Source organism: Hakea prostrata, chromosome 3 (genome assembly GCF_041222555.1).
Source record: "Hakea prostrata isolate BN-2017 chromosome 3, UWA_Hpros_2, whole genome shotgun sequence".
Lineage (NCBI taxonomy): Eukaryota > Viridiplantae > Streptophyta > Magnoliopsida > Proteales > Proteaceae > Hakea > Hakea prostrata.
This window is the reverse complement of record NC_142602.1, coordinates 24,099,507-24,127,356: the sequence shown is the minus strand read 5'-3', so window position 1 is coordinate 24,127,356 and position 27,850 is coordinate 24,099,507. Positions and strand designations below refer to the sequence as shown.

The window sequence follows — 27,850 nt, the reverse complement described above, 5'->3', positions numbered from 1 at the left end:
TTTTACTGAATCTTGCAACTCGTTGGAAACGAAAGGGGAAGCATGGATAAAACACGAATGAATGAATTATGAATGTAAGTTATGTAACCACCTCTGAAGAGAGATCCTGAACTCCTGAAGCCAAAAAATCCAGCTGTTGGAATTTTCTTATAATGAGCCTCTATTTCCTGATTTTAACGCTGTGGTTGTGTAACATCTGCAGAGATACTGATCCAATGGCTGACGATCAACTTAATCTTTGAGTTCGTGATCATTTGACAACTTCAAGTTTGTATTCTATCTACGTGGCATAATCGTAATCGTAGAAAATAGAGGATATGAAATCCAATAAAATAGGAATCTCAGCAGTGCGTGGCACTGTTTTAATCAAGTTATTATTATTATTATTTTTCATTTGATGCTAATTTAAGTCTAATCGTTTTATCCACCTGATTAGGCCAATTTTCCGGTAAATGCTAATTTTCAAGTACTCTCCAAAATGGTAAAAAGTTGACTACATTTTTTTTTTTTTAAATACTTTAATTCCATAGTCTTTTTTTTCCTAAGAAACAAAGAATTATTTTTCTCCATACTTTAAAACTTTCTTTTTTTCCCTCAAACTCTTTATGTCCGTTTTAAGAAAATAAGAAATCATTGTCATAATTCCAAATTCTTGATCCCAGATTGCTCTCAGTTGTTCGCTAACCACTACAATTCACATGAAAACTATATGGAAAGTGATGTATCATGGCATCATGCATGAGTGTGGATTATTTTTCTTAATGATTTTATAACCATAAACATACTGGAACCTATAATGGAAAAATAAAAATTAAAAAATTAAAAAGTAAAACTCATTGCCAATACTTATTCATCATGCCCCGATTGTGCCCATTTTCTAGCAAATTCTAGTTTTCAAACTTTTTTTAAATGGCACGAAATTCAATAATAAATTGATATACAAATATATTGACTTTTAAAAAATGTCAATTATTTCGTTTAAGCCCATCTAAGGCCCATATGATTAGAATGAAATGATATCATGCCTACATAGCTAAGGCCCATCAAACATCAATTTCTTGTAATAATTTGTTGAAAAATATTTTTAAAATAGATTATCAAGCTTCTATTTCTAAGCAAAATATGATTTTTTAGCACATAAAGATGTAAAAACAGTTACCAAATGCTAGGGGTGTCAATTTGTAGCCCGAACCGTTAAAACCGAACAGTACCAGCTCGTTATAACCAAAACTAACCCAAATCAAACCTTAATGGGCAGTAATTGGGCTAAGGGTGGCGAAGCCCGCATCAACCCTAAACCGAACCGCAATCCATTATAGCCCGTAATTGCGTAGTAATCTATGGTTGAAATCCTTCAAGTAGTTTGATTTTCTCTCTTTCTATTTTCCTTTTTTTTCTGGTGGAAGTGGAGGGTGTACATTTTAGTCAATCCAATTTAATACAGAAATTGTTGTGGGGCTGTTAATAAACTAAATTGCTCTTGCCAATATTTTTAAAAAGGTACTTCAATAGGAAGCCATGGAAAAGTATTTGTCACCTTAAGATATTGTGAAGGTTTAAAGTGTCCTTACTTCTTATGATTAGTGCTTTATTAGTTGAAGAAGAATTTGAAAATGGATATAGTAAGTTAAAGGGAATTGTAGAAATTTATACTCGTTTTAATCGAGCTTTACATAGACTTGCTTTTAAATCTTTGAAACACAATTTTCAGAATACAAAATCAATCTTCTCAAACTACAAAGGCCTAATAAAAAGTAGAGAAGTAAATTTTTAAAAAGAGCTTGCTGCCAAAGGGTTGCTCTATGTGTAATAATCCCCTACTAATGTAAAGAGATTGAGTTCTTCACTAGTTAAGAGAGCATTGATTAATCTCAATAACCTTTAAAGGAGCACTTGCTCTAAGAGATACCCAACACCTGATGCCTGGTTCCCTGGCTATATAGGGTCCTCAAATAGATGAAGAAACACAGTAAAAGAGGAAGAAATAGGAATGCCAATAAGATTGAATACAAGAACTTACTAAAGAACCTAACTAGAATGTCTTTAGCAGATTAATTTTGTTTGAACCTCAAATGGTTTCAAAGTTCTTTAGAAATTGTCACATGCATATCCAGTAGTAACTCGTCTGTATTTTTGCCATAATTGGTTGTGTGAGAATATCCAATTCCTTGAACCCGTTCTTCAATTCCTCCTCTGTAGCCAATTGGTTCCTCTCCGACCATGCAAATAACTCGTCGCTGCTGCAACTTTTTCTTCTCAACAGGATCCAATTTCGAGCTACTGTACTCGTATATAAGGACGTACCCTTCAGTTGGTGATCGTAGTTCTTGGATTCCAAACACACAAACGAGTTTAGGTTCTTGAATCTATCATTCTCAGATATAGAGGTCAAGAGTTGAAAGGGACTCATTATCAAGCCCAGGAAACAGAATTCTCAGATACGAAAACATGCAATCTTCTCAAATCTGAAGCGGAGAAGGAAATTTCAGAACAGAGAGCATCTTCTTCAATCAACTTCTTCTATGTTGCGCGCAGATTCAGCAATGACCGATTCCTCCCAAATCTTTGCAATAACTGGAACGCAGGCAACCTCCAACTCCTCCAGTTGTTTCTCCAATTCTTTCAATGTAGGCGATTTTTTCTTCATTCCCACCAATCTAATTGCCTTATTGATCACCTTCTCAATCTTTCGCCTCTCTACAGGATCCAATTTCGCACCAGGCGTCCCGTCCTTAATGTTGCCCTTCATCTGGTAAGCGAAATCCTTGAGCGTGTTCTTGACATCTTCCTTCTTCTTCTCCTCTTCCTCAACCTCCGACTCCAACCTTTCGGCTGGCTCCCCTATCTTTAAGCTCTCATCATTACCGGTTAGCGTAACCTTGTCGCTGGAAGATTCATCTTCCTTCACTCCTGAGTCCATGTCTTCTGCAAACACTTCCAAGATTATACTGTAGTGAAGCAGATTTTGATCCTTGGAACACCTCCTGGTGATGGAAGAATACCAGAAAGCATGAATCTACTAAAGAAGTTGTTTTCTTCCGTTCGAAGATCCTCAAATTTGTAGACCTTAATCGAGACTTCACCCTGGTGATCGAAAAAGGCAGAGAATTACTGAAACATGCACTCGAAATCGATAAAGAAATGAGGAACGAAAGGAAACAGGAAACGAACAGAGAAAAGAATCAAGATGCAAGAAGCATTCACAAGAAAGACTTGAAGCTAGCGCTAACTCGAACAGAAGTTGGGATTTATAGGTTTCTTGGGGTTCGGTAGAGGCAAAGAGCGTTTCAGAATGGAGGAATAGCAGAAGGCGCGAAAAAAATGGATTTCCGACACGAAAGCATCAACGACACACTTGAAATACTACACAAAACAAAGGCACCATGATGAGATTTTGTGTTATTCCTATCTAACGGTCCGGGTAATACCCTCGAGTCTTACTTATTCTTGTCCGCTATTCTAGAATCTGCAGAGGAGTGATCGGCTGCTTCGAGCATCTGATGCAGAACCAGCTAGGGACCATTCAATCATAGCAGATCTGGGCCGCTACAATTATACCCTTCACTAGATCTCCATGTGACTTAAGAAGTTAAGATATTTATAATATGAGAAGACTGCAATGTCCCTCTAAACCCATTGTATTCATGGCTAATTTTTCCCTTTAGTTTTTTCACATACACTTTTGTTTTTTGGGGTAAACTTTTGGTCAGAAACACTCATTAAAATTTTATTTTTTTTGATAAGAGAAAAAAACTTCATTAACTAGGGTTATTAGAATGGGTCCCATCACTCAAAACCACCATACTGTTTAGACAACACCTCCCCCCCCCTCCCTTCCAAAAGTTCAGATCCTCTATTCCCAACTGCCCATACAGTCATATACTTATATTCACAAAAGTGTGGGTCCTACATTATTCGACCTAAAACAGGCAAGCCTAACAACACGGGCCCCACATTGTGTATGGTTATATGTGGTAGCTGGGAACATAGGATCCAAATTCCCCCACCCCCATACAGTTATATACTTATACTCACAAAAGTGTGGGTCCTACATTACTCGACTTAAAACAGGCAGGCCTAACAACGCAGGTCCCACACTGTGTATGGTTATATGTGGTAGCTGGGAGAAAAGGATCCAAATTCCCCCACCCCCACCAAAAAGAAAAAATACCATACTCCAGTCACGAAGAACCTATCCCCTCTATCTTTTCACCGGAAAAATATTGTAATGTTATTCATCCCATAAAAAAAAATTCTAGAGCCTTTTTTTTATGTGATTATTAAGCCTTTGACCAAGACTAGGACCTATGAACCCGAAGGAAGGGAAAGATGTGGAGGAATGATGGTTTGAACCCAATGCCTCGTTGATTTTACTACCTTTACATAGGAGGTTGTGACTATTATGCTAGAAGCATATCTATAGTCTATGATTGATATGTTGCTCCTTATGGTTTACATTACTTACCAATCAGTAGTTCCTTTTACAAGTAAGGATACCAATATACTACATCCATGGTAGATGACGTTGCTCAACTAATTTCATTGATTTTCATGTTGTAAGTTTTAGTTTTGTTCCTAGTTCCTTTTTGTAGGGAGGTATAGCAATAATAGTAGTAAGAACTAAATGTTTGGGTATTTTTTGAGTTTGGTGGCCTAGTTCTTTCCACCTCTTGTGCTGGTTATACCACCTCTTTTTGAATATAATTCTAATTAACACATTTTAATGAAAATATCACAGTTCAATTCCTTATGGTAGTATATTTTATAGTCCCTCACCTTCTAATATAGAGCAACGAATTGCCCAAAGAAAAAAAATAAAGACAACATCTCAGGAGAGATCAAATAACGTCTTCAAAAATACCCTCATCCAACGATCCAAAAAAAACTGATATCTTTTATCCTCAAGAGATTCAAATCTAGAGGTTAAGATGAAGAGATGGTTGAAATTCAAGATTTTAAAAAAAAATTCAAAAAGTCATTATGAAATGCCATAAAAGCCTGACCACGTGTCGAAAAAGCTAATATTTAAGAAAAAGTGTGCAGACGTTTCAATTTTTGGCGCAGTACTTTCCCAAGTGACGTCAACGGAAATGATAAAAATCTTCAAGTTCGGATATCAAGCCTCAAAAGGTGATTGAACACAAAGTCTATAAATTCCGAATAGTACGAAGTTCGGACTTCAAAGACTGGGGGGCTTATGATAAAGAAGAAACAAACTAACCTGTACCAGTTCGGATAGACCTAGTTCGAACAGGTTAGACCGAGCTAGTTCACCGAACCGACAATGTTAAGGTCGGTCAGCAAACATGAATACGAAATATCAAGATTCGTAGCCAAGGAAAAGGTATTCGAAAGGGACTCAACAATTAGAATCTGTATTGAAGTTTAAGCACTGTTTTAGTTCGAGATGAACTCAAATATCAAGGCAACATAGAAAACTTATAAAAAATTTAAGAAGATACAAGAGGAAGGTACACTAAATAGAGCTATCACTAATCTAAATCGTATTGTTAGTTGCTTTCTTGTCTTCCTTAATTAGAGAGATTCCTAGCTAGATCGTAGGAGGTGATACTCGACCTCCCTGGTCGAGCTCATTCTTGTAAGTACATCCGGTTGAGAGGACAAACAGGATTGTGCAGCAACAGTTTTCATGTTAATTTAACTCTAATTGTCTTATCCATCATGCCCCGATTGTGCCCATTTTCTAGCAAATTCTAGTTTTCAAACATTTTTTAAATGGCACGAAATTCAACAATATTATGATATACATATATTGACTGTTAAGAAATGTCAATAATTTCATTTGAGCCCATCTAAGGCCCATTTATGATTTGAATGAAATGATATCATGCCTACCTAGCTAAGGCCCATCAAACATCAATTTCTTGTAATAATGTGTTGAAAAATAATTTTATAATAGATTATCAAACGTCTATTTCTAAGCAAACTATTATTTTTTAGCACATAAAGATGTAAAAACAGTTACCAAATGGTAGGGGTGCCAATTTGTAACCCGAACCATTAAAACCGAACTGCACCGGTTCTTTATAGTCCGAACCGACCCAAACCGAACCTTAATGGGTCGTAATTGGGCTGAGGGTGGCAAAGCCCGCACCAATCCGAAACCAAACCAATCCGTTATAGCCCGTTTTACAACCCGTTTTGTAATTTTGCATTGTATATACAATTAAAAAATTATGCATGAATTCAAAGATCAAATAGTCATTCTACTAGTTGATATCTACGTTCTTGATTTCTATAGGATGGGTGGATTTTTTTAATGGAAATTGACCAATAACAACTTTGTTTTTCACAGAATTTTGGCTTTTGTTGTAGGATGTTCAATTATTTATTCTTGTTCTTTTTCTTTCACGCCATTAACCATTAGTCAACCCGAGTCTAAACCGTTAGTTAGCCTGAACCCAAACCGCATCAAATCGAAACTAGTCTAAAACCGTTATTTTGCTAATGGGCCGTGTTTGGATTAGGTGTTTTTCAGCCCGAAACCGCACCGTTGACACCTCTACCAAATGTGTAGTAATCTATGGTTGAAATCCCTTGTTGGGGTAATTGTATTACAAATTCTACAAAATAAAAAAAAATGAAATTGCAACACAATTGAAAGATGAAGATCCTTAGCCAATCCGGAGAGCTTAATGTTGCAACTGAACGAATCACTGATCAATGAGGTTGAATCACACTTTGAGTGCTGTTTTTAAGGTAATTGATGCATCACCCTACTACTAAGGGTTCTTCGCACCATCACCTTTAAGATAAAACAACCTCCAACTAGAAGATGAGATAGTTCTTCTAGTCCCTTCAAGGAGCCAAAAGTTAGAGCACAATACTTAGACAACAGAAATAAATAAACTTTGTAACACAAATAATGTGAGTGTGAGGAGTGTCTCAATTACATACCACATGCAAGGAAATGTTGGGTTTATATAGGCCCAACCACACCTTACACCCCTTATGATTCTTACGGCAATGAATTGGATTTAATCCATTCAATAACCTTAACCCCATTCATGGTAATGGCCATTAATGGTCATGAAGTTGAAATAAGAATTGATTGTCAAGAGTTAGAATTTAAGTAAATTCCACCCTTGAAATAAGCCCATCACACCACCATGATCAAGACCTTGAAGACCCACCACCCCATTCATGCTTTTTTCTCTTTCTATTTTCCTTTTTTTGGTGGAGGTGGAGGGTGTACATTTTAGTCAATCCAGTTTCATACATAAATTGTTGTGGGGGCTGACGGGCTGTTAATAAACTAAATTTCTCTAACCAATATTTTTAAAAAGGTATTCAATAGGAAGCCATGGAAAAGTATTTGTCACCTTAAGATATTGTGAAAGTTTAAAGTGTCCTTACTTCTTATGATTAGTGCTTTATTAGTTGAAGAAGAATTTGGAATTGGAGACAATAACTTAAAAGGGAATTGTAGAAATTTACACTCGTTTTAATCGAGCTTTACATAGACTTGCTTTTAAATTTTTGGAACACAATTTTCAGAATACAAAATCAATCTTCTCAAGCTGCAAAGGCCTAATATAAAGTAGAGAAGTAAATTTTTAAAAACAGATTACCCTCGAAGGGTTGCTCCTGATCCCTCCCTAACCCTGTCATGTATTTTGGGCTTCTTCTAATCCTTGTTGACCTCCATGTCTACCATTGCAGCCCTCCCTATCTGGACAAGGGTCTATCCTAAGTTGGCTATAACAAAATGATGACAGAGAAATTGGTGAGCTGAGTTATGTCACTTGAAACTAGTCTTACAACCATAGATGTCCTTGTGGTGCAACTAGAAATATTGCACAATTGGGCTTCCGAGATAGAATAGAACCCAACTATGGTGAGACTTTCCATAGATGACTCAGAAAAATCATCTCAACAGGACAGAGATTGAGGCTTAAATTAATTTGTCAATTTCAAGAGGGGCTAGTCAAGAGAGCATTGATTAATCTCAAGAACCTTTAAAGGAACACTTGCTTTAAGAGACACGTACCCAACACCTGATGCCTGGTTCCCTGGATATATAGGGTCCTCAAATAGATGAAGAAACGCAGTAAAAGAGGAAGAAGTAGGAATGCCATTAAGATTGAATACAAGAACTTACTAAAGAACCTAACTAGAATGTCTTCAGAGGATTAATTTTGTTTGAACCTCAAATGGTTTCAAAATTCTTTAGAAATTGTCACATGCATATCCAGTAGTAACTCATCTGTATTTTTGCCATAATTGGTTGTGTGAGAATATCCAGTTCCTTGAATCCGTTCTTCAATTCCTCCTCTGTAGCCAATTTGTTCCTCTCCGACCATGCAAATAACTCGTCGTTGCTGCAACTTTTTCTTCTCAACAGGATCCAATTTCGAGCTACTGTACTCGTACATAAGGACGTACCCTTCAGGTGATGATCGTAGTTCTTGGATTCCAAACACACAAACGAGTTTAGGTTCTTGAATCTTTGAAACGGATATCTTGAATATAGAGAGTCAGAGTTGAAAGGGGACTCATTATCAAGCCCAGGAAACAGAATTCTCAGATACGAAAACATGTAATCTTCTCAAATCTGAAGCGGAGAAGGAAATTTCAGAACAGAGAGAGCATCTTCTTCAATCAACTTCTTCAGAACAGAGAGCATCTTCTTCTATGTTTCGCGCAGATTCAACAATGACCCGTTCCTCGCGAAACTTTGCAATAACTGGACCGCAGGTAATCACGAACTCCTCCAGTTGTTTCTCCATTTCCTTCAATGTAGCCGATTTTTCCTCTATTCCCACAATTCTAATTGCCTCATTCATCAACTTCTCAATCTTTCGCTTCAATACAGGATCCAATTTCGGACCAGCCGTACTGTCAAAGCAATTTATGTAATCCTTCATCACGGAAACGAAATCCTTGAGCGTGTTCTTGATATCTTCCTTCTTCTCCTTCTCCACTTCCTCAACCTCCGACTCCAACCTCTCGGCTTGCTCCCCTATCTTTAATTTCTCATCATTCCTGGTTAGCGTAACCTTGTCGCTGGTGATTCTGGAATCTTCCTTCACTTCTGAGTTCATGTCTTCTGCAAACACTTCAAGATTCTACTGTAGTGAAGCAGATTTTGATCCTTGGAACACCTCCTGGTGATGGAAGAATGCCAGAAAGCATGAGTCTACTAAAGAAGTTGTTTTCTTCTGTTCGAAGATCCTGACATTTGTAGACCTTAATCGAGACTTCACCCTGGTGATCGAAAAAGGCAGAGAATTGCTGAAACGTGCACTCGAAATCGATAAACAAATGAGGAACGAAAGGAACCAGGAAACGAACAGAGAGAAGAATCAAGATGCAAGAAGCATTCACAAGAAAGAATTGAAGCAAGCGCCAACTCGAAACGATATTGGTTGGGGTTCGTCTGTGAGGATTTATAGGTTTCTTTGGGTTCGGTAGAGGCGAAGAGCATTTCAGAATGGAGGAATAGCAGAAGGCGCGAAACAAATGGATTTCCGACACGAAACCATCAACGACTCACTTGAGATACTACCAAAAACAAAGGGACTAAGTTGAGACTTTGAGTTATTCCTATCTAACGGTCCGGGTAATACCCTCGAGTCTTACTTATTCTTGTCCGCTATTCTAGAATCTGCAGAGGAGTGATCGGCTGCTTTGAGCATCTGATGCAGAACCAGCCTGGGACCATTCAATCATGGCACATCTGGGCCGCTACAACTATACCTACCCTTCACTAGATCTCCATGTGACTTAAGATATTTATAATATGAAAAGACTGCAATGTCCCTCTAATCCCATTGTATTCACAAACACCTTCTTCTTTTTTTGGGTATACTTTTTTATCACAAATACACCCACAGATTAGATTGGGTCCAATCACTCAAAACTACCATACTCTTTAGACAACCCCCTCCCAAAAGTTCTAATCCTCTATTTCCAACCGTCCATACACTTATATTTACAAAAGTGTGAGTCCTGCACTATTCGACCTGAAGCCTGTAGGCCTAACAATGCAGGCCCCCCACTATGTATGGTTATATGTGTCAGCTGGGAGCAAAGGATCAGAACTTTTGGGTTCCCTTTACAAGTAATGTTCCCCCACCCCAACAAAAAAAAAAAAAAAAAAAAAGAGGAAAAAAAAAATCCATACTCTAGTCATGAAGAACCCATCCCTTGTATCTTTACATCGGAAAAATATTGTAATGTTATTCATCCCATAAAAAAAAAAATTTCCAGAGCCTTTATTTTTTATGTGATTATCAAGCCATTGACAAAGACTATGACCTATGAACCCAAGGGAGGGGAAAGATGTGGATGAATGATGATTCGAACCCAATGCCTCATTGGTTTTACTTTCTTTACATAGGAGGTTGTGACTACTGTTCTAGATGCATATTTATATAGTCTATGGTTGATATGTTGCTCCTTATGGTTTACATTATTTACCAATCGTTAGTTCCCTTTACAAGTAAGGATGCCAGTATACTACATCAGTAGATGGGATTGCCACATCCATGGTAGATGACATTGCTCAACTAATTTATTCTCATGTTGTAAGTTTAGTTTTGCTCCTAATTCCTTTCTGTAGGGAGGCATTAGCATTAACAACTAAGTTTGGGTATTTTTCGAATTTGGTGGCCTGGTTCTTTCCACCACTTGTGCTTCTTCCTCCTTTGAGTGGTGGTTATACCACTTGTTCTTTAATATAATTCTAATTAACACATTTTAATGAAGATATCACAATTCAATTCCTTATGGTGGTATATGTCATAATCACTCAACTTATAATATAGAGCAACGAGTTGCTTAAGAAAAGAAGAAAAAAAAAACACAAAAGTAATTTAATCTATAAGAATAATAATAATAAAATTGAGATAATTTTGAGAAGATATATATAATTTTTTGGTATAAAGGGATTTTATTAAGCCAGGGATGGGATATTAATATGCCTCAGCAAAAGTCGAATGTTTCACCGCTAAAACAACTCTGAGTTCCAGAACATAACTGTTCTTTTTTTTTAGTAAAAAAAACATAACTTTTCTATCTGTCACATGTATTCACAATTCGAATGGTAAAATGGTAAATCTTTTTTTTTTTTTCAGGTAAGAGTAACATGGTAAATCTCACCAAAAAAAAAATAAAAGAGAAGGAATGGCAAAATAGTAAATGTGGATTTTTCTTTGAAGTAATAGTGGGGAGTTTGAAATTAGTAGAAGATAGGACAGTGACGTAATTTTGATGGTTGTTGGAGTTATACGGGAAATGTAAATCTAATTCGTATTGCGAAAATAAGAAAGTGTTATAAAAAGAAATGAATAGTAAATTCTCTGTAAACACCAAACCAAGGGGGAAGGGAAAATGGGAAATACATAAAAGGGGGTTTCTCTCTTGTCCTCATCTTTCCCCCAGTTTCTTTTCTCTTTGCAGCAGCGAAGAGAGGCAGAGGGATAGAGTTGCAGATAGAGATAGATAGAGAGAGAGAGTCTCTACCTCTCTCCGCGATAACGCTTCTTCTCTTCGTTGTTCGTTTTTGTTATCTTTCAAATATCTTTCTTTTAGTCTCTGCCGATCGGCTTTCTTGCCGATTGTTTCTTGTCGATTTTCTCGTGATCGATTGGTCGGCGGTGATTGTCCAAATCAAAGAGCGAAACACTGAGTTATGCAGGCAGATCAGACGGTATTGAGCTTAAGGCCTGGTGGTGGAGCCAATCGAGGAAGCAGATTTCTTGCCCCTCGCTCAGACTCTGCTTTCGGCAACAGTTCTGGTAGTGGCGCTGGTGGTGGTGGTTCATCTTCGATCTCATCCTCATCGTCCTCGGATCAACTGCTTCTCCGCCCTCACGGCGGTGCCCCTCTCTTCTCGTCTTTGAAGGTAGCCCCTTTGAAACCCTATTCTTTTTAAAGGATCTAGGGTTTATTCTTTCAATTTATTTTCTGGGTCTTTCCGGTTGTTCTTATTCATGAGGTAGAGATTTAAATCTTTCTGGTTGTTCCTATTCCTGAGGTGGAGATTTAACTCACGTTTCAGGTAGGGTTCGTAAAGATATGATTTTTTCAGTTGTTTATGTTTGTGTTTTTCTTTCTTCTTAGTTTCAGAGATCTTTTTTGACTAGCTGGAGCTTAGTTGTATTTATGCTTTTGTTCTCGGATTTTGATGTGCTGGCACCATCGGAATTTAAAATTTATGTCCTGTCTTGAATGGGATTACTGGACATGTGTCTTTCTGTTCGCTATTTGTTTGGATTATTTATGGTATCAAATCCGTTAATTTACAAATTCAATAGGTATTTCCTCTTTTAATTATTATATGCAACTTTGTCTACTTATTTGTATTTCCTAGGATGAATGACGTTATTTCCTGCTTCAAATGATCAATGTGCTGTTTACTTGTTGGAATGTGGATATGCCGGAGCAGCATTTACTTATTTTTTCTATTTTCATGTGAAAATTGGAATCAGCATTTTCATCTTTTGTGGAGTTACATTGATAAAAGGAGTACAAATCTACCGTGGAATGAGGGATGGGCTTGGGATTTGGATTCAGCGTTTTCATCTTTCGTGGAATTATGTAAATAAAAGAAATAAAAAATGTACTTTAGAATGAGAGACGGGCTTTGTGCACTGCCAAAAGTTTTGGATTGGCATAAAAGCAATAATAAATTTGGCACTGTTAGAAATTCTGCAGTTTGGGAAATCCCAATAATATAGAGCTGCAAAAGGTATGTGCTGATGTTGTGTTATTCTTGGTGAAGGCACTCAAGATGTGCCTTGGCCGTAAATATGGACAAACAGTAGTCAATGGCTGTAGTCAGGTGTGCATCGATTATTGGGATGCCCATAAAGGACCTACATGTGTAAGCCTTACAGGATGGCAGAATATTGTTGTTTTATTTGCCATCCTTATGGTGATTACCTTTTAAAAGTGGTTAGTTGATTCTTTCAACCATATACTCATTATGGAGGTTTCCTTCTACTGTAGATAATAAAATAATGACACGTAGTGTGTTAATGTATTTTTTGGTTCGGATCATGCTCTTTTCCTCTCTTGAGATTTACTCTTAACTTTGGTTGGCTTATCTTTTATTTTGCCCATAATCATTTTTAGGTTAAAAAGAAATTCATTTAGCAAAGGACAACTAATAGAAGTATGACAGTCAGAAGTTGAACTAAGAGGGTCCACATGGCTGTGTCACCAATAATAATTGGTTTTTATCGAAGGAAATAGCCGGAGTTCTATGTTTGATATTCTTTTTTCTTTGATACTATAGAACTTAATTTTAAAAACTATAGAAGTGGATTTAACTTGGGGATATTGTCGACTAAGTCTACTCCATAGATGTTTTCTACTGATTATTAAATAATGTGAACCCCAAGGGTTTGGCTTAGTTGGCAAAGACCAATGCCTCATAGTATGAGGTCAAGAGTTTGGATTTCCTCGGGGCCAGGTTATCCCCTTCCTTCGCTAATATAGTAGCTACCAGCTTTGGCCAAAAAAAAAAAAAAAATAGTAGCTACCAGCTCCCAAAAGAAAAAAATTATTAAGTAATGTGGGAATCACTTAGATCAACATCTAATTGTGGTTTCTATTCCATTCCCCGACCTCACCTCCCCCAACCAAACCAAAGGGTTAATTGGTTTTAGAGGACAAACCCCCTTGTGGGGCAGTAGCTTATGGAAAAAGGGAAAGCTTAGGTAGGTCCTCTGGAAGGGAAGACTTTAAGTAATCCCTGATAAAGGTAGCACAAAGCTCACATAGAAATAGTATGAGCACAAGTATTGTCACCTTCATCTCCATAAGAGAAAGTGGTAGACTTAAAACAAGTAGAAGAAGTCTGATATCTATCACAATGGTGGAAATATCAAAAGGGGGAGGACAGAAGGATCATGAAGGCAATTCTCAATGACCCGACGATCAGAGGAATACTAGTCCTTTGGAGTCTCAGTTGCCACTTTGAAACCTAGCTTAACTCTTAGATTCCCCAATAAACTTCCAACAGTATGTATCTCACTGTGCTTTTTCATATGATTTATTTTTATTACTTCTGCTGAAATGCTCTGCTGTTTTGCAATGTTTATAGTAAATGAAAAATCATTTTCTAATCCATTTAGATTGTGGTAGCCTTCTTAGGTCTTTTGATCTGCTTTCTGAAAGTAGGTCTGCATACTCACTGTGCAACATTTAATAGAAATCTGACTGTCTTTTGTGCAATGTTTTGTTGTTGGCCCAGTTGAGATGGGATGTTGACATTTGTGGGTTTTAGGTTACTGTGTCCCTTGCCTTTTGGCATTTTGAGAGACTCAATCAACTTTTCGTTTACTATGATTTCCATGTGGGAACTGTTGGCCTGTCGAAACTGAGAATGCTCTCAATTTCTCCCTTACTTAGTTCATATATTAATTCTCTCAGTCCCCCGTATTTAATTAGTATTTTGGCAGAATTTATCAAGAATGCCTTAACCTCTGTTTTTTATATGCTATATATATGTGTGTGTGTGTGTGTTTTTTTTTAAAATCTTATTCTAATATTTTTTTAATTAAGAATTAAACTACAATAAGTAAGACTAAGATTTTTCAGCATTTTAACATTCTGAGGCGATGACAATTCTTTCGAGGATGCATTAATAAATACGAAAGCACTTAGATTTCCTATGTAGGTGCTTTATCACTGAAGCATTTTGACAAATGTGATTCTGTTGTTCTTTGATAATCGCCATCGATGACTATACGTGTATCCACCATGGGTATTGCTCAGTATGGGAAGTTTCTTCTTTTTTTTTGGGGGTGGGGGGGGGTGGGGGTGGGGGAGGTACTAATTGTTGTTATTATATTATTTTTTCCCGGTTTTTTAATGCCTCTCTTATCTGGTATGAATCTAATACCTACCAAAATGGCTGCATTTTGCTGGCTGTTGATGCATTGATTGCCTAGCACTTTGACAGCTATGCTTCTGTCATTTTTTAACTAACTGCTATATATGATTGTAAAGGTACTCACCGTGGGTATCACTAATTCTGATAGGTCTCTATGGGATTTATTATTTGTTCTTTTATTTTATGCTTTTCTTTGCTGGATATGAATGCTGCTACTCCTACAAAATGGCTAGGAGTCGGGTTTATGGAGGGGGGAGGGCGGGGTGGTTGGGATTTCTTCTTTCTTTCTTTCTTCTTCTTTTCTTCTGTTCAATGGGGTGGTTGGGATTTCAATGAGTTTACAAGAGATTATTTAATGCTGAACTTTCCTGTCCCATGAAGCATTGAAGGAATTCACTGATATTACAAGACACAAGTGAGGTTTCATGGTTTGCTAGATACCAGATCCAATCATTATCTTGTCTGCAACCTGCTTGTGGAGAGGGGGGGGGGTCGCCTTGGTTTAACACCCCCAACCCCCCCCCCCCCCCTTTTAGATTTCCTAACTTGCTTTTCTAAGTAGAAGTTGATTGATGTCTTTCTCCTAGCATTGGATTCAAACTCCTCTGGTCATGAATAATGTGAATGCCTTTTGGCAACTGTTCCTATTCTTCTAATGCATGTAGTCTGTTTTTGGGGGCAGCCAGGGGGTTGTTGGGGGATGGGTGGGTTTGTGTGAAAATTTCATGCCATATTTGATGTATGCTTTAAACTTGTTTATTATTCTGTTTTGCTCTATTTTGAAAGTGATGTTTGTTGTTCGATGATTGAGTTCCGTCGATTTCTTATGGTAGGCTTGAGTTTTTTGATTTCGTTAGTGGTTCTTGTCTTTCTACTAGCTGAATGTGGTAGAGTAGACAAATAAAGTACAAGATGGATAAGACTTCTGTACTCTTGATTTATCTATTTTTTTCTTTTTCTTTCAGACTGGAGACTCACGATTTGAGACTCGTGAGAATGTTCGGTACACTCGTGACCAGCTGTTACAGCTGAGAGAGGTAATTGCCAATTTCTTCCCTTCATTATATTTCCTATCCTCAGTGTTTCTCATGGTGATTAATTAATGGAGATGCTGCTTGTTGTATTATTTTGTATTTCTGTTGATGTTAATGCTATGTTAGCAGTCGAAAAATAATGATAGTTTGTTTCCTGTTCATTTGTATTTCTTTTGATTGTAGAGTCTTCTACCAGGTTTTACATATTCTTTTTGTGTCTGCACTGAAAGACATTTTATTTTCATTGTTTGTAGTTTACATTTTATGTTCTGAGTATTTGGAGAGGTGTGTATGAACTCTCCGTATACTTTTGAAATTTTTTTGATGTTAGAGGTTTGTGTTTACTTATAATTGTTTCGGTGGTTAAAGGTTTAAAGCCAAACGGTCTCAGCAGTTTACCTTAGGTTTTTCCTGTCCCATTGGACTAGTTTATGCCTTCTCGCCATGTCATGTGGGAAAAAGAGCAGTTTCATTGAGCCTTGGTCGTTGTTCAAGGAGAATTTGAAAATTTTAAGAGGAATTCATAGAGCTTTGTGTTGTATGCTTTGGTTATGTTGACTTCCATTGATTGCAGAACTGTACATGTGTTACAACTGACAGGTCTTTCGGTATCTGGATGGTATTGTGGCATCCATCCGTTATGATAAATCTGTAGGCGGTCTCTTCCATTTGATGTGCTTGTTAATCTACATTTCTTATGGTGGTACAACTGTCTTGTGTTTGCTGTTTCAAAATTTTATTTAGGTTTTGGTGCTTTATATTTTTATATTGCAAATATCAATATTCAATTTCTACACTTTGATAATCTTTAACAGATTGTGTATTCTGTTGGTTGTTATTTTTTCTCATAGGCTGTTGATATCCCTGAAGATATTCTGAAAATCAAGCAAGAAATTGAGGCTGAATTTTTTGGTGAAGAGCAGAACTGGGGTCGCGGAGATGCAAATGTGAGCTATCTTAAAATCTTTTACTAGAGATGGCCAGTCTCGGGTTTGTATTTATTTTTTCTTTAGGTTAATATAAGAATCTTGTCCTCTGATTTGTTTGTGTACCCTTTTCTGGGCAGCTGCAGCCTCAAGCTCAAGCTCAAGCTCAAGCTCATAGTCGTTATTCTGAACCAGAGGTCCGTGATTGGCGTGGTCGATCGGGACAGTTGCCTGCTGCTGAGGAGAGGTCCTGGGATACTATTCGGGAAAGTAAGGAGTCAGGAATTCGGTTAGATTCAAGACAGCATGAAACAAATCAATATAATCGCCAAGACCAATTAAACTCTCAGTTTGCAAGGGCTCAAATCTCTTCAAACCAAGGGGTATTGATCAGTAGCTGCATTTCTTATTCGTGTGATGTATTTATTGTTTATTTGGCAGTTTCTATCTTATCTTGTACTACTGGAATTCTGTTCATGTAAGTTGACCCCATAAGTTGTCTAATGCTTTAGCTGTCAATTTTTTTTTTTTTTTGGGGGGGGGGGGGGCGGGTTGCGCGGGGGAGAGCTAAGGTGCAGGCTTTATTGGTGGTGTTGAGATATTTGGGAGTCATTTTAACTATTTGCATCTAATTTGCCTTATCGGCACTATTTCTAACCTCTGTTTGTTCTTCTTTGATACAGACAGGTCCCGCTCCAGTTCTTGTCAAAGCTGAGGTGCCATGGTCAGCTCGAAGGGGGACTCTCACTGAGAAAGAACGTGTTTTAAAGACAGTGAAAGGGTACACCTTTAAGATACTTTTTGTTCTAGTAGTATAGTAAATGCAGTGAGCCAGTTACTAATGGGTCATTCTCGGATGTAGCATGACATTCAATGCCTGAGCCTGGGGGGTTTAAGGTGTCTTTCCCTTAGACCGGGCCATTTTGCAATGATGGGATCTTACTTTTTTTTCCTTACATGTTCTCTGCAGTATTTTGAACAAGCTGACACCGGAGAAATTTGATATTCTTAAAGGCCAACTGATTGATTCTGGGATCACTACACCCGATATACTAAAGGTTAGTTTGTCTTGTTGATCTCTTGAATATGTGGATATATTCTATTTTCTTTTCTTTTACCTTCCTCCCAGTTGTGGTACTCAGATAATCTGCCACCTGCAGGGTGTTATCTCACTTATTTTTGACAAGGCTGTGCTGGAGCCAACATTTTGCCCTATGTATGCTCAACTCTGCTCTGATCTAAATGAAAAGCTGCCACCATTCCCTTCTGAAGAACCCGGTGGAAAAGAAATCACATTTAAGCGTATTCTGTTGAATAATTGTCAGGAGGAATTTGAAGGTGCTGACAATATCAGGGCAGAAATTAGGATGATGACTGCTCCTGAGCAAGAGTCAGAACGTAGGGACGAAGAAAGAATGGTGAAGCTGCGCACTCTTGGAAATATCCGCCTTATTGGTGAACTACTGAAACAAAAGATGGTGCCTGAGAAGATTGTTCATCACATTGTTCAGGTCCTTACTGAGCTCTCTAATTGTTCCTTTTTTATCCCCAGAATCTTAAGTGGCTTTTCAGTGCTTTAGAAATTGCTTATCCTCCGCTTATGTGAAACAGGAGCTTTTGGGGCATGATGTTAAAACATGTCCTGATGAGGAGAATGTTGAGGCTATATGCCAGTTCTTTGTTACCATTGGGAAGCAGTTGGATGAGAGCCCAAAATCCAAGCGTATCAACGATACCTACTTCAGTCGATTGAAGGAGCTGACAACAAACTTTCAGTTGGCACCAAGGCTAAGGTTTTTGGTCCGTGATGTTCTGGATTTAAGGGCCTCGAACTGGGTCCCCCGGCGTGAGGAGGTAAATTTTCTTATTTCTTGTCTTGTGTTGTGCAGTTTTTATTTGCAGTTCATCATATTATCTTTTTCAATCTTTGGTTTTTCAGGTTAAAGCCAAGACCATTACTGAAATACACACAGAGGCGGAGAAGAATCTTGGGTTGCGTCCTGGTGCAACTGCAAACATGAGAAATGGTCGCGCAGCTGGTGCTCTTGGTGGGGTTGGTCCAGGAGGGTTCCCTAACAGACCAGGTGCTGGGGGAATGATGCCTGGAATGCCCGGTATCAGGAAGATGCCTGGGATGCCTGGGATGGACAATGACAACTGGGAGGTTCCCCGTACACGTTCAATGCCTAGGGGCGATGGTGCCAGTGTGCAATCTGGTCGAGTTCAGCCCCCTATGGTTGGGAGACCAGGTTCTTTTAACCCAAAGCTGCTGCCTCAGGGTACTGGAGGCCTGATGACCGGCAAGACTAGTGCACTGTTAGGTGGTGGTGGTGCCCCTTCACGGTCTCCTAGCCAGGTTACCAGTGGTGACCCTGTTGCCCAGAGCCCTGGACCTACAAGATCTGTTCCGGCACCTTCAGCAGTTCCAGTTTCTGAGAGGCCAACGGCTCCTGTAACAAGGTCAGATCCTGCTGAGCTTCAGAGGAAAACAATAGCTCTTCTGGAGGAATACTTCCATGTTCGTCTTTTGGATGAAGCATTGCAGTGTGTACAGGACCTGAAAGCCCCTTACTACCACGCAGAGCTGGTTAAGGAAGCTATCAATCTTGGACTGGAGAAAGGCTCAGCCTGTGTAGAGCTGGTCACGAAGCTCTTGGAATATTTGTTGACAAAGGAGGTTCTAATGGCCAAGGATGTAGGTACAGGTTGTCTTCTCTATGGTTCGATGTTGGATGACATTGCAATTGATTTACCAAGAGCACCTAGCAGTTTTGGTGAGGTAATTGGAAAGCTGGTCTTGGCTGGTTGTCTCAACTTCAAGGTGGTGGTAGATATCATGAAGAAGGTGGAAGATCCCCAATTCCAGAAAGTGATCTTCAATAGTGCCGTAAGGACCGTCAGTTCTAGTGCTTCTGGGCAAGGAATACTTGGCGCTGAAGGTGCTGATATCCAAGCTTGTGAAGCCTTGCTTGCTTAATTCCGTTGGAGCGCTTAGCCTGCAGTTGTCTTCTTTTGTATCAGGAGAAAACTAGATCTGTTCTGTTCTGTTCCTTTTTGTTTTTCTAAATCTTAATTCTCCGTTTCACTTTTTTAAACCCCCCCCTTTTGAGGCGAGCAACCTGTGTTGAAAAATCTGTGACAAGCGAGGGCTGCGGAGAACCCTTTATCTTTATTTTGTATATTTCTTTTTTGAGGTCGTATGAGTGTTCATTGGAGCGAGAATTTTCAAAGAGAAAAACAATTTCCATAAATATTACCATCTAGCATGGCGAATTGGCCCACTACTAGATGCCCCCATGAACTTGGCCGGTACATGTTCACTTAATTTATGGTGTATCAGATTTTGATAGTACAGACTCAGAAACATTAGTTTATGTTTCAATTCTATTTTATTTTCCCTTCTGTGCTTTGTTTATGTTGCTATGTGTTTTTTTCAGGTGAATTTTATTTTTAGGTTCAAAGTGAAGTTCAATTTTTGTCTCAATTCAAATTTTCTTTTCGAAGTAAAAAAAGTGAACCACCAATCCGATCAACTGGAATTCAGATGAGTGGATTCCATTTGGACGGGGCTTGAACCTAGCTCAATGTAGTTCACTGTGTGGGACTGGGGAGGGGCTTATTGGGGGGCATGATTGTCCGTTTGGAGAAAACAATTCAGTTTAAAGTATTGATCGAATATTGTATCGGTTTTTTGAAAGTAGAGAAGGCGCGCCTTTCTTTCTTCTTTTATTTTAGAATCGTCTTTCTTTCTCAGTGGCTGTCCGAATTCTAGACTTAGGGTAGAGAGTGAGAATTCGATGGCAGCGACGATGGAAGACAACGGTCAGCGTGAAATTGAAGTAAATCCGTCACTGAAATTCGCCATAGCAATGGCTCTAATCAAATCGAAGCTATATCCGAATCCTTCATCTCCATCTTCTTCGTCATCTGAATCCGATGCTCTAAAATGGAAGCGAAAGGTTTCCAGTCCATCAGTCCGTCTTCTCTGTACCGGTCCTGCAACTTAATTCGAAAAAGTCTAATTTCATCACCACCTTCATTTGTGTTTCAGGCGAAGGAAAGGAAATTAGAGCTTCTGAGGCTCAAAGAAGAACTCAAAGAACTCGAAGGTATGCTCTGGGCTTTCTCTTCTCTCTAAGGACGCCCTTCCTTTTCCTTTTTTTCCTTCTGTGTGAACATAAGAGGAATTGACTGTAGATTCTTTTAGTTTGGTCCAGACGGAAGGCAGTATGATCTGTTCCCGCAGAGTGCTTCATGTAGGTGCTATTTCTATGATCATTTCGGGAAACTAAATCCTAAGCGTGTGCATTGTGGAGATGAGAGTGGTTCTCGAATCAATGAGGTTTTGACGCGGAGATTTCTGAGACGAGGTTTAGTTTGTATCTTTTCCTGTCGTTTCCTTCCTTGTTCTTGTTATTCTGCCTAATGTAATGTCAGCGACTCACTGACGATAATTCTTTTTTCTTGGCCAGTACGTCTAAGGCAAATGAGGAAGAGGCCAGAAAATTCTTTTCGTAGGCAAAACACTCTAGGTACATGCATTTGTTGATTTACGCTTACTGGATCTTGTTTGTGGTATGGTTGTTAATACATATGAGCTTTCTTAGCGTAGCACATTGTCTTTTGTAATTGCAGAGCTCCATAGAGAAGATGAGTTAGAGCACCTGGGCACCTCAGTTGATTTTCTGGTGGAGCTGTGCAACACAGTGTGTCCTGTCAGTTGGCAACTTAAATTTTTCTAATGCATTCCCTTCCTTTTCTCATGGCACTGGTTTATGACATGCTGCTTACTGTTCAAGTTTTCAAAATTTTCAATCTTGCTTGAAGGTGGAAGACACTACTTTTGCTAATTTGTCACATCAGGCTGTGGACTTTATCTTAGGTAATATTCACATCATGTATTCATTATACTCCAATTTTAGGCATTTTGTAAGAAACAATATATGCAATCTTGCTACAATCAAATTAAGATGTCCATTTCCAACACCCAAACCATGCATGGTTTGATTTGGTTGGAGTTGAAACAACAGTTCTTGTTTCCCTTCACAAAGATAGGAGGAAACCAATTATTGCACTTTCTCATAATTCAATTAGAAAAAAATCAGAAAAAGGGAAAATGGAGCACATAGCCATATAAGACATCACAAATTACCTACATTTAATCTTACTCATAATAAGATGTTTAGTATATATGAATGCAATTAGACATTAGTGAAGAATCAGACTTCCTATATTCTGCTTTATCCTTCATTAAATGTGGTACAGAAGGAAAATGGCAGAATCATTTTGAAATTGGTTGCCTATTCCCTTTTCCTGATGCAACATGTAATTTGGTTAAAGGTACTGCAGCGCACTGTAATATTTTATAGTCTATATAAAGCAGGTTGTGTCTACTTTAATAAGGAAAATGACAGCAATACTTATTTCATTATTTTTGCTTTGGTTTCTTGATAGAATTTATAAAATTTTTGTTCAACTAGAATCCTTTTGGACTAGGCCAGCCATGGCATCATTCTCTTTTTGTGAAGAACTTGATATTAAATCTATGCAATTTCATACGTGTATTTCATCTGCCTGTGCCGATGTGTTTGTTTCTTTCTTATTTCAGGGTCTCTCCACTAGAACAGCAATACTTATCTGTATTGTCAGGATCAATTATTTGATTGTTATTTATTCTAATAAATTTGTATTTTTTTAAAGCTACACTGAAGGGTTTGTTGTCCAATGGTAAGCGTAGAGAGCACATTGAAGGGATTATCAGTAGCTTGATCACACGATTGGTTAGACGAATGTGCCCGTCCTTGCAGAGCGACGGTAACCAGCTGACTACACTTGAAACTTTATGGTGTCTATTGTGCTTTTCCTTGGTTGTTGCTTTAATAAGGCCTCATATTTGCCAGGAATTATGATGTGGTATGAACTATCATCAGGGGAACTTGCACCATGAATAGATACCCTTGTATCGACAACCAAAATAAGTTCCCTGAGTGTGTGACATCCTTGACTCTAAGCTATGATTTCTTTTTTTGTTCTGGCTGAATGCTTTACTCTAGTCTTTCCAAAGTCTATGAAGAACCATAGGGAAAACCATTTTTAGCAGTGCTTACATGAGTATCAAGGCATTTATTACTTGGCTTCATCAAGACTACCTGTGTAAAGTGACCGTATAAAATTTTTTTCTGGGATTTTTTGGGGTGGGGGGTTGGGTAATATACCTTGTGTTGGCATAGTCTTTCAACTTTTAATAATGGTCACCCCTTAAGTTGATTTGTAAATGTTTTAACGTGAAAGTCTCATTTACAAACTTTTTATTTAGAAACTTTGAAATCTTGAATTCCTAAAGATGCAGAATATTTATTTACCACAGAGAAATAAAAGAAGATGAAGAAGAAGAATGAGATAGAATAACAGAAATCCAAGTGAATTAACCTTAGTAAACCAATTGTTTTGCAAAACAGAGAAGAGGCCTCCGTCATTTGGTCAAAATCACTATTCAAAGGATCCTGGCCAAGATTTATATTATGTAGTTCATGGGAAACTGGGATTTTCATTGGTAGTTTTTAATGATCTCCCACAGCCTAATACAATTTCAGTGATTTCTCATTTCTGTCAAATCAGAGTGAGGGATAAACACAGTCTAATGCTTATTCACTCCATGTTCCTCTCTGTTTGCTGTCAACTGGTCATCTGTTTCTAAATTATGTTTAATTGATTGCATGCTCACTCTTTTACAGGATCATCTACTGCTGATTCAGATGGTCAATTCTATGTTCAGCACTTAATTCGTAAGCTTGGGAATGAGCAGTATATAGGCCAAAGAACAATGCTTTTGGTTTCTCAGAGGGTTTCTGTACTTGCGGAGAGCTTGCTTTTCATAGACCCATTTGATGATGCATTCCCTAAAATGCATAGTTGCATGTTTATGATGTAAGTTCTCTGCAAAAGATATGTTTCAGTCAATAGTTTTTTTTTATTTAAATGATCACTTATCTCTTGTTGCATGAACTTGTCTAAATGGATGAAAATACTATGGTGGATAACTTTTTTTGATAATCTGAAACCTGATTTAGTGTAATGCTTTCACTGCTATTATTCGCGAGTTTCCACTAGTAGCTATGGTCATATTCTAAGTTATTAAAAGGAAATTCTAGCTTAGTCTAGTTTTGCTTTCTGTTTTCTCGCTACTAGATCCTTTAGTTGTCTGTTAGGCTTAGTGCAGTCGTTAGTGCTTCTTATTCTTCTTGGTTAAGCGTGGCCCTTGGTGCGCTTTTGTATCTTCTCCCCCCCTCCCTTTTCGTTTGGTTAATGAATTCTTTATTCATCCAAGAAAAGTTGTGATAGGAAATTCAAGTCTGATTAGTCTAGGAAATTTTCATGGGCTTTTCTTAAACTCTATAGGTCTCTGTTTTTCCAATAGGAAGTGTAGAAGTGGCTGTTTTTCCTAAGTTGATCTTTTCTTTTTTGCTAGTAGCTAATAATCCTTTCTAGGACATAGAGTTACAGTCCACAATAGTGTCAATTTGACTCTGACATTTATTACACTCATTTTCCATATATTTGGATATCTGAGAGGTAGTAATATCATTGAATGGTACCAGCAAGTAGTAGGTGATTTCTGTACATGTGACACCTTCATTTGATTAAATAACGTAGAAGGTGGCCTTCAGGCTTCTCTTTTACCGCACCTAAGGTTCTCTGCGCCACCACTATACGGGGTTGGACCATCTCCAGTCCACCCATCTCAGGATCCTTTGAAGGTAGGACACACTTCAGATCACCGTGCTTAAGTTGCATCACTTGTGCATGTGATTGCCAGTTCATAGTGTCATCGACCCATACAGATCTACCCCCATGAAGGTCATGCTGATGAATTATGGTTGCATTCTATGGTGATGTGTGTGTTGGATGCAGATTTATTTAATCTCCCAGAGATTTCATTGATTACAACAAACATACTCAAGTGGTCCTTACTATGTCCTGAATTTGGATGTTGTATTATGTACATATTTTACTACAGCCTTGCTGTTAGGGTTTAAGAGATTGGAGGTTCATTAGCCTTTTAAGACTGATCTCTCTGTTTTGATGGCAGGATCCAACTTATTGAATTTCTTATATCAGACCATTCACACGCCTGGGCAACTTGTGAAGGTTTTGAGAACAGTATGTTTAACACTCCTATGCTTTAGTTTTCTAATAGAAATAGTATGATGCTTTTCTCTGTGAGCTTTCTTCCTGTAATTTTGTTCCAATTTCAACCATGAGACTTAAGAGGACTTCAAACCTGTTGATTGCCAATCATGTTTAGGATCTTTCATAAGTATGAAGAATAAAAGCTGTTCTTAAGAGGTGTTATATTCATGTCTTGTTGGTGGGTAAATGAGGTGTACAATCTCAACATTTATTATTTATAGTTATGTTTTCTTTTTCTTTTCCCTGATATCTGGTAGTATCAAACCTTCTCCATTAATACACACACATGCAGAAAGATTCTAAAGTATGTTACAATTTCAACAAGGGGGAGGGGGGGAGGGGGGAGGGGCCTTACACATGTTTTATACCCCCTGCTGGCTGGGTTAGTTGGATACGTTTTCCTTGTCACCCTATATCATCCCCTTCTTTTGCCTATTTTTTGGTGCCATTTTCTAGTCTATTACTTTCTATTTAAAGAAATATTAATTTAGATAAAGGCCATCTATGATATGAATATGGTAATAAAGCATTTGGTTGGCATCTCAATTATTCTGCTTTGTATGCTAAAGACTCTTCAAAATATACATTTTTTTTTGGACAAATAAAAAATTACTGAAGGAGATAAGAGGGGAGGGAAAGAATACAATCAGAAAGCCATGGCAGAGCCCTAACTAGGCCAACAAGGACCTAAACAAGGCTATCAAGGAAATAGAACAAATGACTAAGCTAGACAAAATACGAGAAAAGGGGTGAGGCACAAGGCGGGGAACATACCAAACTCAAGAAACAAATTAGTTCATCATCTTTTTCTTTTTCGTCTTCCTGGAAGATTTGAGCTCGTTGACAAAGTCCTCATCAAAGCGATGGCACCTTCTGGTATAGCGGCTGCTTTTGCAACTCAGGAGCAGAGGAGAAGGGGTCCCAGAGTCAGAGGTCCCAAGCACTGAAGAGCTAGAGTTATGTTGCCCAATGACATTACCCAGGGAAACCGAAGCGATGGCCAAGGAAGAGGGAGAGGAGGGGGTGGGGGATGAAGAGGGCCGTGGAGGGTGAAGGGGATTATATTACACTAATTTTCTGTTTATATATTTAAAATTTGCACCATGCTTGTATACATCCAGTATTGACATTCACTTGTGATGATGATGCAGAACTGTTTGAAGATTGGGTGAAATCTTTTATTCAAGCTCGAAAGACACTAGAGCCATTGGAGAGCAGGGGTGAGCTTTACCTCCTATACATGGACCGTGTAACAGGGGAATTGGTTAAGCAGCTTGGGCAGGTTCATTTACTCAATAGGCTTGATCCAGATATCCTTGATAGTCTGATTAACTAAAGTCCTCTTTGTATGACTAACACTTTCTCTATCAACTCTTAAAGCAAGCAAGCTAACCTTGGCAGTTTCTGTTTTTCCTTGAACCGGAAGAAATGGTACATAAATATCCATCACTTTTTTTCTTCTTTTTGTTGATTGGTAGGTATCTAGTCTGAAGACGAGAATCTGGAGTGTGAATGCAAGACCTTAGGGTGGGCATTTAGGGTCCACACTACTCTTCTGGTCTTCTGGCAGTTGCTTTCAAGCGTTTGTCTTCCACTTCTCCCCTGCCTCTGCAAATTATGGAGTTCTCACTTAATCTGTTCGTTCACTTCCAATCTATTTCCATCACGCTTGAGGCACGTCTTTTATGGAATCTTGTTCCATAAATTTTATTTCTTACTGATGTCTATTTCAAGAAAGAAAATGTAGTTGTAGAATGCCATAACAATCTTTTTTTTTTTTTCTGGGTAAAGGCCATAACAATCTTTACCAAGAAAAGAAAAAAAAGAAAGCCATAACATTATAATTTGCCCTCTTCACTGTCAAGTAACTGGTTTGCTTTTGGTGAAATTGCTTGGGTGCTACATCGTGCTGTGTATGGTTGAGATTAAAACAAGGATTGAGGTTTTGATCTTGACGGTTCGTTACCCAAGTAAGCCCTGATTTTTGACATGGATTATCACCCTTAGGATGTGATACTTCCTGCACCCCAAACAGGATTGGTTTGCCGTGCAGAGGGCGAAATTACAATTGGTTTAACGTTTCTTTCCTGTAGCTTCAATACTGAGGTTAAATTTTCAGCCACTAAACTTACTTTTGGTTCACTTTGTCCGATTCATGAAATTACAACATGGTTTCCACCTCCAGAGACTTCTTGGGCAGCTTGACTTTTGGCGTCGTACCATTTTCTTGCAATGGAAACTCCTTCTCTGCTTCAAATTGATGCACGTCGATCACTTTCTAGATTCTGGGAAGGTCAGGTGCTTCTTGTGCATCACTCGTCTTTCTCCAACACGCTTTTATCTTTAAAATTGTCTTTAAAGAACCATGATAAAAGGTTCAAGTGCTTGACAATTTAAGCCATATTCCCCATTCGCTGTTAATTTCAAATGAGAGAATAACTTTGACAAGGATCTTAAAGTTCAATTGTTACCCACTGAAATCACCCCAGATATATAGTAGACTCTTCTAGAAAGCTTCAACGTACCATAGGCTGTCAAGGTTTTATTCCAAGCATCTCTCATTCCTAGACGATTCACAGACTTTTCAGACTGTTTGTCCATCACATCCGTCTATTTATTGTTATGATTGATTTGCTGAAGAATCTGCTTTCCAACGACCCCGAGTCAATGAAGTATCGGATCCCATTGCAATGGACATTTTATTCGTTTCAGGTCTCAATCATTACTGAACATATTTGAATGGGATTTAATATTTGAGTCTTTTCAAGGAAATTACAATCCTTGATTTCACACACTTTCCACAATTTTTCTGGGCACCGAATGCATTGTCATCG

The 27,850-nt window shown here is 38.2% G+C and overlaps 2 protein-coding genes across 3 annotated transcripts; both read left to right on the top strand.

Annotated features, from left to right (window-relative positions):
• Window positions 1-11,340: 11,340 nt before the first annotated feature.
• On the top strand, window positions 11,341-20,213 carry EIFISO4G1 (MIF4G domain-containing protein / MA3 domain-containing protein). Of its 2 annotated transcripts, none has more exons than XM_089149968.1 (9): window positions 11,341-11,869; window positions 15,832-15,903; window positions 16,752-16,847; window positions 16,973-17,209; window positions 17,510-17,607; window positions 17,797-17,884; window positions 17,987-18,337; window positions 18,438-18,680; window positions 18,766-20,213. In XM_089149968.1, exons 1-9 carry the CDS (start codon window positions 11,657-11,659, stop codon window positions 19,801-19,803), a joined length of 2,436 nt encoding a protein of 811 aa, XP_089006094.1. In that variant the 5' UTR covers window positions 11,341-11,656; the 3' UTR covers window positions 19,804-20,213. The 2 variants fall into 2 exon arrangements, with proteins under 2 accessions (XP_089006094.1, XP_089006093.1); XM_089149967.1 differs by having other exon boundaries at window positions 16,967-17,209.
• A 319-nt stretch (window positions 20,214-20,532) lies between these two features.
• Window positions 20,533-26,454, top strand: MPS1 (multipolar spindle 1). The gene is made up of 10 exons (XM_089149966.1): window positions 20,533-20,785; window positions 20,878-20,935; window positions 21,044-21,196; window positions 21,299-21,358; window positions 21,462-21,541; window positions 21,654-21,708; window positions 22,527-22,640; window positions 23,561-23,753; window positions 24,916-24,986; window positions 26,168-26,454. The coding sequence occupies exons 1-10, from the start codon at window positions 20,624-20,626 to the stop codon at window positions 26,350-26,352; spliced, it is 1,131 nt and encodes a 376-aa protein (XP_089006092.1). The 5' UTR covers window positions 20,533-20,623; the 3' UTR covers window positions 26,353-26,454.
• Window positions 26,455-27,850: the final 1,396 nt, after the last annotated feature.

What these genes read in the sequence shown, in the direction of transcription:
- EIFISO4G1 (XM_089149967.1), top strand. Translation starts at nt 11,657, where the DNA reads ATGCAGGCAGATCAGACGGTATTGAGCTTAAGGCCTGGTGGTGGAGCC. An exon ending in CTCTCTTCTCGTCTTTGAAG is followed by an intron (nt 11,870 to 15,831) that starts GTAGCCCCTTTG and finishes TTTTTCTTTCAG; the next exon opens with ACTGGAGACTCACGATTTGA. An exon ending in TTGTTCATCACATTGTTCAG is followed by an intron (nt 18,338 to 18,437) that starts GTCCTTACTGAG and finishes TATGTGAAACAG; the next exon opens with GAGCTTTTGGGGCATGATGT.
- MPS1 (XM_089149966.1), top strand. Translation starts at nt 20,624, where the DNA reads ATGGCAGCGACGATGGAAGACAACGGTCAGCGTGAAATTGAAGTAAAT. An exon ending in CTCTAAAATGGAAGCGAAAG is followed by an intron (nt 20,786 to 20,877) that starts GTTTCCAGTCCA and finishes TTTGTGTTTCAG; the next exon opens with GCGAAGGAAAGGAAATTAGA. An exon ending in TGTGCAACACAGTGTGTCCT is followed by an intron (nt 21,542 to 21,653) that starts GTCAGTTGGCAA and finishes TCTTGCTTGAAG; the next exon opens with GTGGAAGACACTACTTTTGC.